Consider the following 12,254-nt stretch of genomic DNA (forward strand, 5'->3'; position numbering starts at 1 on the left):
AGGAAAGTGGTGCTTTAAAATTCATGAAGCGAATGGTAAATTCTGAATAGCAAAATGAAATTTTTCAACCTATTTCTTTTAATCATAAGCAGTAGATACGTTTAAGGTGTTGCTTAATAGTTCTAAAACTCTTCCTTCAAGATGGGTGGCTTAATGTAACCATTCTGTGCTTAGTCAATGGACAATTTACAGGGCTGACAGAGGGATAATATTATGTGTTGGTCTTTGCAGTATATCCGTGTGTCATATGACACCAAACCAGATTCTCTGCTGCATCTCATGGTGAAAGACTGGCAACTAGAATTGCCCAAACTCTTAATCTCTGTCCATGGGGGCCTCCAGAACTTTGAAATGCAACCGAAACTGAAGCAAGTGTTCGGAAAAGGTCTGATAAAGGCTGCCATGACCACCGGAGCCTGGATTTTCACTGGAGGTGTTAGTACAGGTAAGCTGTTCCCGGAACTTTTAGTTTACTTAAGAATTCATTCATTTTCAGCTACTATTCTTTCCCAAAGGCAGAAGATTTAAGTCTACATGAATGAGTTATTAGCCACTAGACCAAAAAAGGAACGCTGTAGCAAGGAATCTATGACTAGATGTGATATATTGTCAATTGTCCTCATACTTAAGAAATCTCCTACTTTGAATTGGCCTAGTTCTAACTTTCACTGTTGTTTTTTGTTTTTTTTTTTAATTATTATTATTATTTTTACATAGCTCTTTTTCTTACTAGAAGTCTATTTCCTGAGCCTGTTTTTATACACAGTGCTTTTATCAAACTACACAGGCTGAGTTCCTTAAGACTGTCACATTTTTCCAGTCCTTCAGTCTTTATCACACCTCTGCCTTGAACTCTCTTTTTATTTATTTATTTATTTAACAGTTTTCTTGAATTTTAAATGCTGCAATTTTTGGTACAGTGCTTGATGAAGCTTTTAATCTCTGGAGTGAAACATGCTTAACATCCTGTCTTCTTCCATTTGACGCTTCCTTGTTCATGCAGCCAAGGACTGAGCCATTAGGCTGTGTGATCTGTCTGAGAGTTAGTGATCAGCTGATTGTCCATCTTAAACGCCATGTCCCTGAGTCACTGTCTCCCCGGATCACTTATCGCTATGAATACCCACACTCTGTCTTGTAATTATATAACGTAGTTATTCTTAAAGGAATTACTGTAAATTAACGATCTTGAAACAGAAAGCTGTAAGTTGGGTGTAAATGATGCTACAGTAGTTGGAGACATTGTGATCTCCTGTTTGCGTTTTCCTCCAGTCTTCAGGCCACCTGAAAAAGTTTTGTGTGTCTTTGTTTCCTTTTTGACCATATCTAAAACATCATGTGTAGAGTAGCTCCAGATAACGCCACCAGGAGGTTTTTAGTATTTTTCATGGATTCTCTCAAAAACGTGGTGTTGATTTGATGTCCAGAACTTGAAAGATGTGTTGAAAGATAGCTGCTCTGATGACTCATTATGTACTGTTACGTTTGGAAACCAGTTGGTTTCTAATTCATTTTTCTTTAATATGGATTGTAAGTGATCTTCAAAGAACAGTCAGGTGCAGATTTTCATTATAATATTTCTAGGCCACTATCCTCATGAAATAAATCTTTGTATTATTTCTCAGAAAACTATGCAAGATAAAAGTGAGCTCCTTTGACTTTACTTTTACGAGAAAGATATAATATCTTTAAGGGAAGGTGATGATTGTTGTTCAGAATAATTTTGGAGTGGAAAAACATTTATTAGATAACCCTCGTGCTTTTTTGCTTGCTTAGACCCCAAGTTTGTAAAGTGATAGCATTCCATATGTGTTCAGCATTGTGTACAATGAATGGTGTAATTCCATTTACTGGTACAGATTACGCTGTGGTAAGTTAAGTAACTGGAAAAGTTTTTCAAATGCTTGAGTGAATTCAGAACAAGGATGTGAAAAAAAATAAGATTTACACAAAATATAAGCATGTGTTTGTCTGCATTGCATGTTTTATTATAAAGAACAGATATCAGTTTAGGTAGCTAAAGTAATGCAGGAAAGTAGGGAGCTCAGTGAGAAGCAAGAAGAAAATTCTGTTACTTGGTAATCTCTTAAAAGTGCCAAGAATTAGTTCAATGAATTGTATCTATAGGTGTCATTCGTCATGTGGGAGATGCCTTGAAAGATCATTCTTCAAAATCCAGAGGACGAATCTGTGCAGTAGGAATTGCACCATGGGGCATTGTAGAAAACAAGGAAGATCTGATAGGAAAAGATGTAAGTGTTTTAAGGAAATTCCTTTGTAATTAGCAATGTCAGCTCTGTAGCAAAATACACAGTTCATCTATTTGTAGTATTAGTATTTTCACTGTTTCTAAAGCATTGCCTAAGAGCTTAAATCAGACAATTTATTAAAGAAAGGCTGTTGTTTAAATATATATGACAGGATGTCATGTATGACCACAGAGTGCGTAAGGAGCTAGGGAGGTTTCCATTACTTTCACTAGTAGAGATCTCTCTGGTGTAAGTTGGTCTTAGGTTCTACCTTCAGTGTGGTAATGCCAAGTTGTATAAATCATGAGTGCGTTTATGTGTCTAGGACTTTATTGTAGGTGGGTACTCAGCAGTGGCTTATTAGCTACTAGTGACTCCAAGTGAGAACGTATTTCCTAATGCAGCAATACCAGTATGTAAGACAGTATGTGATCAAGGAGAGCACATCAGTGAGCATAGGTGAACATGCAGGAGAATGCATAGATGTGACTCATTCTCCAGTGAAAACACTGCTGTGAAGAGTTCAAGTTTTGAGTGTAAATGCTAGCTCCTTTTCTAATTCTCCTCTATTTTCAGTTATAAACATCTGGTTGATTTGTTTCCTCATAAAGTGTGTGCTTCTGTTGAATGTTGTGGAGGATTTTCATGTTTATTTGGTATCTCTAATCTAGGCGCACCTCTCCTTTTGACAGGTAACACGTGTTTACCAAACAATGTCAAACCCTCTAAGTAAGCTCTCTGTGCTCAACAGTTCCCATACACATTTCATTCTGGCAGACAATGGTACACTAGGTAAATATGGAGCTGAAGTAAAGCTACGACGTCAGTTGGAAAAACATATTTCCCTCCAGAAAATTAATACACGTAAGTACAGTGGGGCAAACTGTAAAAATAATGTGTTAAAGAAGGGAGGGTAGAGGGAAATACTTGAAATACTTCAAGGTATTGAAATTAAATGTTTCTTCCAACTCTTCCTAGCAGGAATTTGATCAGGACTATGTGACTAAACTAGATGAAAGAGCCCACATCTAACATCGTAGAAAACACAGAAAAGTAAGGATCACATAAAGAAATGAAGAAAAGTTGAAAAATAAGTGAGGTGAAGGCTGAAAGCTGTAAGAATTTAAGGAAAAGAATATGCAAAGTAGTTTTGCATTTCTAGCAAGAATTTTTAAGCATCCATAAATACACAGAATGGGGTGATGTTATACTAACTTTATGTTTATACTAACTTTTTTTCTCTTTTATATGAATTTGTTTCTTTTAAAATATCACACTCAAAAGTCTGTGATCTAGATAAACTCAGTTTGAATTTTGATTTTTATTGAAGCAATTATTGAGATAATTTCTCATCAGTGCCTCTATATTTAGAGTTCTGTGCAGTTTTAAAATTTTTGCTAGTTACATCCTCTCTAAAGCAACTTTCTAGATTTGTTTTTGTCATTATTTAGGAAAAAAATAGATATTTTAAAAGACATTTTTCATTAAAACTTCTGTGGAAAAAATACTTTTTTAAAAATATTAAATAAATAAGAAATGCTAGTAGCTGTGGCTTTCCAGCAAGTTAAACAAATAATTAGAAACAGTCAAAAAATATATTAGTCTTGGATTCTGGACTTTAATTAAAAAGTGCAGGAAAATAGACATCAGTTCTGCCAGCTGACTTTCTGACTTCTGAGAGATGTCCTTAGAAACTGTGTGTGCCTATAAAAGTAAGAAAAACAAAACATTCAGAATGCCAATTGCATTTGGACTGTATAAAAGTCACTAATAGGGTTTAAGTGCTCTTTACGGTAGAGCAGAAAAGTGAAGTAGAGAGCTGGTTAAAGACTAAAGATGCATTTAGAGATCTGCCAAAAGATATCTAAGCATTCTGGAAAGTCTTCAAATACTGCTTGTTGCTTACAGTTAGCTTAAGAAACTAAACTCACTAAAATAATGCCTGTTGCCTTTGAGCATGGAGACAGTGTCACGCACTGTTGCCCATGGACAGACATTTGAAATGGCTAACATAGCTTTGCTTTTTTCATCTTTGTCATCTGCAGAAATGCTGGGAGAGTTGTAACATTATAAAAGAGAGCACTGGCTTGGAAGATAAGGAAGTCAGGGCCCAGAGGCAAGATATTCTGTATAATTTCTTTTAATACCACTTGGGGCTGGGAATATTGGTTCTCATTTAAGTAGTGTTTGGTGATTCTCGTTGCAAAAGGTGCTTAGCTGGGAATACGTGTAGAAATTTTGAGTTCTATGAAGCTTTGCAGTACACTTACCAGTAACAACATATAGGGAGTTGTTTTGTTTCTTTTTAGTCGCTTCAAGCACAGGCACCTCTTCTGGAAATCTCAGCAGGAATCACTAAGGATTTCATGGACACAGAGGCCGGCCCAGGCTCTGTGACTCCTCCTTATCAGAGCTGGGGTATACTGACAGGAGGATGTCAGGAAGCTTCTGCTGTTACTGTCCATGATGTTCCTGTTCTTCAGAAAGGAATGAAGGCTAAAAATGCGAATTCAGCTGTACAGAAAAGTACATCTTTACGAAACACTGGTCATTTTACAGATTAAGAACTGAATTCAAATGCTTATAATAGTGGGATTAGTCAGCCTTCAGGTAATGTTTTGTCCCTCATTTCCCCAAGTGATCTCGTGACCAAGGCTACTGAGACCCTGTGACCTGTGGGCTTCCCTTTGTCATCCTATGCCTGGAGATCACAGTGAGGCAGGGACAGCAAAGGGATGCTCAGCTGTCGTCTCTTCCATCGGCCAGCCATTTCAGCTTCATGATAAAGAGACTAAATTCCTATTTTTTTTGTTAAGAGAAAGCATAGGTGTATGTCACCTTACTGAAGAATTCGTGTAGGTAACCAATGAAGACTTAAAGCATCAAAGGCACAGTGGTTTAGGAGCCATCTAAGTCACAGTGAAGATAATGAAGTAATAGCAGAATCATGTTTAGCTGTTTTATCTCTGCATGGTGTCTACTGAAAGAGATTACAAACATTTTGCCATCACTGAGTGAACAAATAAACAGTATGAACCTGACGGAAAAGCAAGGTGTCCTGTGTCATCTGGGATAGAGTTAATTTTCTTCATAGTTGCTGGTATGGTTCCATGTTTTGGATTTAGGAAGAAAATAATGTTGATAACGCAATGATGTTTCAGACACTAAGTCAAGGACTTTTCAGCTTCTCATACTGCCCTGCCAGCAAGGAGGCTGGGGGTTCGCAAGGAGGTGGGAGGGGACAGAACCAGGACAGCTGACCCAAGTTGTCCAAAGGGATTCTCCATACCATATGATGTTATGTTCAACCATAAAACTGGGGGAGTTGGCCAGAGGAGCTGCTGTTGTTTGGGGACTGGCTGGTGGTGAGCAACTGTGTTGTCCATCACTTGTTTTTTGTATTTTTTTTTCTATTTTCATTCCTATTAAATTGTCTTTATCTCAACTCATGAGTTTTACTTTTTTCCCCCTCAGTTCTCTCCACCATGCCACTGGCAGGAAGTGAGCAAATGGCTACATGGTACTTAGCTGCCTGCCAGGTTAAACTACAAGGGCAAAGAGATACCTTACACTTTTCTGTTTGGGGTTATGAAACAGTGTACGGACATCTTTCTGTAAAGATCTCTCCAAATCACATCCCTTCATAACATATCAACCTCTTAAATTTGGTTTTATTGACATTTCTTTTTTGTTTCTGTTCTGTTTTTACAGGGCTGGGACAAGGTGTTCCTGTAGTTGGACTTATCGTGGAAGGTGGTCCTAATGTTATCTCCATTGTCCTGGAGTGTCTACGAGAAGAACCTCCTCTTCCTGTTGTGATATGTGATGGTAGTGGACGAGCATCTGATATTCTGTCATTTGCACACAAGTATTCAGAAGAAGGAGGGTAAGATTGTGAGATCTTCACCAAAGCTACATCTTGCTCAGAAAAGCAAGGCATTGTGCACCCTAAAAGCTGCGTAAAAACAAAGCTCAGTGACAAAATGCTTCTAACAGAAGCTGCTGTTAGTCAGCTTTTGATGCCTGTTTGTTCTTAGCCCTGGTGTTAATGAGTGGAAGTTGTTAGCACTTGGATGTATTTGATGGTCCATTAAAATAAGCTTGGTCTCAGTGCAGTACACTGTCATACAAGCTCCATCAAAGTTTGCTGCGCTATACTTGCTGCTGGGTTGGGTGCTTAAAAAGTGAGAAACAAGCGGTTCCCAAGAATTATTCCTTTTCTCAGGCCGGGACTGTGATTAATTAGTTCACATATTTTCAAAATGTGTACTGCCTGCGCCTAGTGTGTTGTATGAATGACATTGATGCTCCAAGATTGCCGGACCAACTGAACAGATGTTGGGCTTTCTTCCTTTCTGTTTCTTGCTTCTTTGACAGTTGCTCATGGCAGTTAGTGCTGCTTGGTGCCACAGAGCGGAGGATGTTGTCTGGAACATTCTGCTTCACGGCCCTCCTATCTGCTGTAACAGTTGCTTCTAATGCAGTGTTTTCTGGAATCTGTAATTTTTATGATTGGCTGTCTGTCCTTTTGGTTGGTAGAATACAGTCTGTTTAAAGAAGATTCGAAACCTGTATTTGCAGCAGAAAGCTCATTGCATTGCAGAGTAAAAGATCTCTCCTGACAAATACTCCAAGCGGAAGCAGAGTATTGCATTTTTTTTACTTCAGTATTGCTTCTCCCAGTCAAACGAACATGTTCCCCATTTCCACTGTTGCTACTGAAGATAGAATCCTGATATTAAGATTCAGGCAAAAATGTAATGTATTTTCTTCAGTAGGGTACAGCACACCCTCCTTACACTGAAGAAACAGTCTCTGTTTCTTTGACAGAGACATACTTTCAGTTTTTTAACTGAAACTTAGATTGGATGAAATATTAAGCAGACAACTATTACTGTCGAGCAGTGCAGATGTCATGCGCTGAATAGGAAAAACAGCTCTGCTGGATGTACACATATAGTACAGCTTTAATCCTACCAGCTATTTATGATTCAGCACTTTTCTCTCTGTTGAACAAGCCTCCTTAGCTTAGATCAAATTTGCCTTTTTTTTTTTTTTTTTATTTCTCATCCATCCTTCCCATCAGCTCACAGGTAATTAAAAGAGCTTATTAGGATCAATCTGTACAAGATCTGCTCACTGCATGACTTTCTTTCCCAGTACACGTGATGCGGTGTCCAGTTTTCCTTTCCAATAATGATGATGAGACAAATGTATTCATAAATGTGTCACATTACAAAGAATCATTTTTTAACAATGAACTTTGAATTTTACTGCACTTGGCAGTCTCAGCTGTGTCATTGCTTTGAATGCCTTCTGGTGTTGTTTGCTATCATCTGAAAATACATGTGTTTTATTAGGAAATGACTGAGGTTGAAGGGCTCTATTTCAGACTGTTTTGTGAGATCAAACATTTCTGACCTTTTCTGGAATGTTTTCAATCTATCTTTTTTAATCACATTTGGTTTATATGTTTCTGAATTGATATTACAAGGTTTCACATACTCTAGCAAATAAATTCTATGTTTAAGAAGTAAAGAATGACCAAGGTGACATACCAGTAGTGTGAAATAGTTCGGGTTTTCTGGCTATACTCAAAGGGCCTTGCAGTGTTTAGAGGTAAAGGTAGGGGTCCAGTTAAGCGTACTGCTGAAATTCTGAAGGACAAACTTCTTAACAAAAGTGTATATATACATAAACAGGAAGAATAAGAGCTACCTTATAATACAAATACAATATTCAAGGGCAAAATGATAGTTCAAGTTCCCTGCTGATTTTTAAATCAATATTGAGGTGCTGAGATACATAAGTGCCAGTCTGGGTATAAATCTCCTGATTACTGTTAATTTTTCATGAAATCCTCAGCTTTAGCCATACTGAATGCAGAGATTCTGTGTGTTTTCATTTATTTTCAAAATGAAGTCACTGTACTGGTGCATGAAAAAATATTTCTCAAGCAGTAGACCTTCCTAACATATGTTAATTCTGGCAATGTTTTATGTCTCCTTTTTCATTTAGGGTAATAAGTGAATCCCTCAGGGACCAGCTACTAGTTACAATCCAGAAAACCTTCAACTACAGCAGGAATCAAGCTCATCAGCTGTTCATCATTCTTATGGAATGCATGAAAAAAAAGGAACTTGTAAGTGTTATAAAAGTAGTTCACAAAGATAATTTCCTTGACCAATCTTTGTAAAGTACTTTCAAGTGTCATTCTCACAGGGCTACAATTTAACCTTTTTTTCCTTCATATAGGCTCATAAATATACACAATCACTCATTCATAAACCTAGACACCTGGACTTAGAAAGGGATTTCGTCTTCTGGAAAGCCTCTGAAACCAATTTCAGATTCTTCTCCTGTGTGAGGTGATAGGAGTTGTTTTCTATGAGACCAAGTATAGACTTCCAAAAGGCAGACTAAGACACTTAGATAAATGCATTAAAAAAGCATCAACTTCAGAAAGTAGAGGAAAGATCATTGAAAAAAGGATTCCTAGGAGCAATAAGCATTCAGGGTACATCAGCACAGCTTTGGTCCTCTACTGTAGTTACTTTTTAAAAGCATTTCATGACAATAAAATGGGCTATTCGAGTCTTTAAAAGCAATTGAAACATGAAGTGTTCCGGAAGATCCCAGCTGTGCTTGATCCTGGTTTGCTGCAGGCCTGTTCTATGTACTGTACCACTCAGACTCCTGCCAGTAACCCAGCTGCGGAAAAAAAGTGCACTCAGGAAAAGAAAATCTTCAGTGTTCGTATCTGTCGTCTGTGAACAGTGCCTTGAAATAGTGTTCACTGTGCCTGTGCCTTTACAGGTGAAGTGAGTCTTTGAGTGTTTTCCTTTGACTAATTGATGAACAAATGTCAATATGACCTCTCCCTTGAGTCCTGGTAGAATTCCATTTCATGCCTTTATACAAACCTTAAGCAAGTGCTTTAAGCACGTGAATAGTATAATGGATTTTTTTTTTTATTACAACTGGAACTGGTATAGCTGGTATTTTTATCTTTTTTTCCTTTTTTTTTAAAAAAAAGTTGCATATTTCTATGAATAGAAACAGGAGAGAATTACCACAGCCTTCTCAGATTCAGATGTTTCAGGAATCAGACAAATAACCTGCTATTGAATTTAAGCATGAAATGTGGGGCAGTTTTATTCTTTGAGATGCCTAATTCTGTCACTGAGGAGTGATGCCTATAGCACAAGCAACTATAAAGAAAATATTAGAATTAATTAATATAACTTTTCTCACGAAGCTGAGAAAATAGAGATTTTTCCAACTTCTTTGTGAAATGGTATTTCATGCTCCCTTATATCTAAGTAGGTTTTCCTTCCACAGAGCCCATGCTTTCTATCTCTGGTCAGCTCAGAGACAAACCATTAACTCATGTCTTTCCAAGTTTAATACTGTCCCTAAAGATAATGTGAATTTTTTTCTTTACGATTTTCAATAAATCAGTAAAATGAATGCAGCATTCCTTATAGTTCATACTCTTTTCAGTGGGGTGTCTGTTAGCTGAGTCAAGAAACACATGAAAAAAACACGATCAGGTTCTCTCAGGATTAATCTACAAAGCCATTCTTGACCCCTTTCAGGAAGCTGTTCTATGACAACTGAAATGACATAGGATTGGGGTGGGAATTTGTATCAAGCAATCACCAGGTTCTTTGCAGGCTTTCTACTGGTTTCATGTTCTCCGCTCTCTTCATAAAGTTGTCATTTCTCACGAGATTATGCTTGGTATTGTCTCATGCTCTCCAGCTTTTCTTTGTAATGTTCACTTCAGCTGCCAAGGGATACTTGCTTAGATATCTATACATTTCAAGGTAACAAAACTCTTAAATGTCAACAAGTGATTTCCCACATCCTGTACAGTATCATAGCAGTCTGTTCTAATTGTGCTTCCCTTCTTCCCCCATTCTCCCCAATGCTTCTCTCGCCAAGGTTCATTACATCTGATGCTGTATTCTCTTCAGCATGGGGGGAATTTTTGCAAGAAGGGAAGGTCCATTTGAGTTTTATCTCTGTTCCTTGATTTTGATCATATTTTGATACTACTTAATTCTTGGGTTCATAAAAGCCAGATCATGCAATTTTGCAGGATACATTTAAATACCTTTGTAAAAGCTAAATTCTCTAAGGATTAATCCAGCTGCAAATGCCACTTGGAATAGAATATGACAAATACCATATTTTCTAGTAATGTAACTCTATACTACAATAAAATAGATGCCCATCTGTTCATATTTTACTTAAGCATTCAGAAGTTTGATTAGTATTGATTAGCTCAGCTGATTATTATATAAAGTCTTTCTTAAGGGCTCCAAATATGAAGTCTTTAGATTGTCTGAGTAATGTAAATATACTATTGATATATTTATATTTATATGGTGCCAAGATTGCTTCCCTACTTATGCCTTCATCAGAAGTCACGTTGGTAGTAAGCATTATTATGCTAAGTTGACTGTAAGAGTCAGCCTTCTTAGAAGAGTTGATTGAGAAAGGAGAGCCAATAGCTGCCTTAGCCAAACTGCTTCAAATTTTAAAATGTTCATCAGAGCAGGCCTGGTCTACTCAGCAAAATTCAGACACCGACTGAAGCAGGCTTATGATTTACCTTTGATAATATTGTCTGCTTTTTTGTTCATTAACATAGCTTTCCTTTAGTTCTTTTCTCTCCTGATGTCACTGTGGCAAACATTTATCTTCATGTGCGTGCCAAATCTATTCAAGCTTTCAAGAAGATTGCCATTCCCAGTATTTAATACTGGCATCTACTATGAACCAATGTTTTCTGAAAATGAAGGATATTTTACTTTTTGCCTGTATTTAGAATTAATTTAATTAACATAGAATATTAGGTTATTCTTCTGTATTTATGATCGTTTAATATTTAGTGATTGGCTAAGTTTTATATGAATTACTGTTTTTAAAGGCAGTGAACTGTAATGGACTCAACTAAGCAAACATGACTAGAAATAATTGCTTTTTCTTATTAGTTGTTTCTGGATTTTTGTTTGTCAATGTGCAGCATATAACAGAACTCAGAAATACTTGAGTATTATAGTCAATAAAATTAATGCTATGATAGTTTTCTCAGGTAAGTAGTGTTCCCATTTCCAAGCTGGCATTTCCAGTACTACTGGAAAGTAGTAGAACTTTCAGAAAATGATCAGTTCAGTATGACAGTTTTGTCTCCACTTGTGAAAATTCAGGGATTTGGTGAAGAATTTCATCATGCTTGCCACATTTACCAATATAAGGATTTTTTTACAATAACTTTATTGAAAAAGTTGAATTCGCTGTTTCTGTAAAATTGCAATTTCAAAGAAAAAATGAGTGGAACTGTATATTTTGAAAATTTTCAAGACTTAGAAAATAATAAAGCTTCAGCATTCTGCTCTTTTTTTGTATTTACATGTTTAGCGTCTCTCTTCCATGTGTTGTAATTCTGTGTGTTTGGTTTAATGCTGTCCTTTAGATCACTGTGTTCCGTATGGGGTCTGAAGGGCAACAGGACATTGAGATGTCTATCTTAACTGCTCTCCTCAAAGGTGGGTTTTGTAAGGAAGGATGCACAATTTGATCCCCTAAAGACAGTCCTATACACTGCCTGAGGTTCACTCTTAATATTGAAGTCTGATTTATTTGCTTGGGCTCAAAGTACTAACTTGAAAATCCTTGACTTAAAATTCAGATTAGCTCAAAGTATAAAGTCTAGATAGAAATTTTTGTGTGGCTTCCCTCACCTGAAGGCCTGGAATGGGAATGCTGCAACAGCTGTATTGATATTTCAACACATCTTATTGCAATTCTGGCATAGATTAATAAAGCTAGAAGAAATGGTGGGAAGATTAAAAGACAGTGTGGATTTTTTCAGATCTCAGATTGTGCTCTTTAAGCCTTAGGGCAAATTTAGGATTAGCTCCCAATTTATTTTGAGCCTGTTATGTTTGCAGAAACATCATCTGTTTTCTGTCTGCATATTTATAGTAGTTGATA

General features: G+C 36.9%; 1 protein-coding gene across 2 annotated transcripts in view; it reads left to right on the top strand.

Moving 5' to 3' along the window:
- The window catches only part of TRPM1 (transient receptor potential cation channel subfamily M member 1), a 130,531-nt gene that overhangs the window by 90,231 nt on the left and 28,046 nt on the right, over positions 1-12,254 (top strand). For both annotated transcript variants that reach the window (XM_083850970.1, XM_083850971.1), the window contains 6 exons: positions 232-445; positions 2,128-2,252; positions 2,942-3,113; positions 5,961-6,135; positions 8,268-8,391; positions 11,734-11,806. In XM_083850970.1, the coding sequence (XP_083707096.1) occupies positions 232-445; positions 2,128-2,252; positions 2,942-3,113; positions 5,961-6,135; positions 8,268-8,391; positions 11,734-11,806 (883 nt within the window). The remainder of the gene's footprint in view (positions 1-231; positions 446-2,127; positions 2,253-2,941; positions 3,114-5,960; positions 6,136-8,267; positions 8,392-11,733; positions 11,807-12,254) is intronic.

Source organism: Anser anser (assembly GCF_964211835.1).
Source record: "Anser anser genome assembly, chromosome: 10".
Lineage (NCBI taxonomy): Eukaryota > Metazoa > Chordata > Aves > Anseriformes > Anatidae > Anser > Anser anser.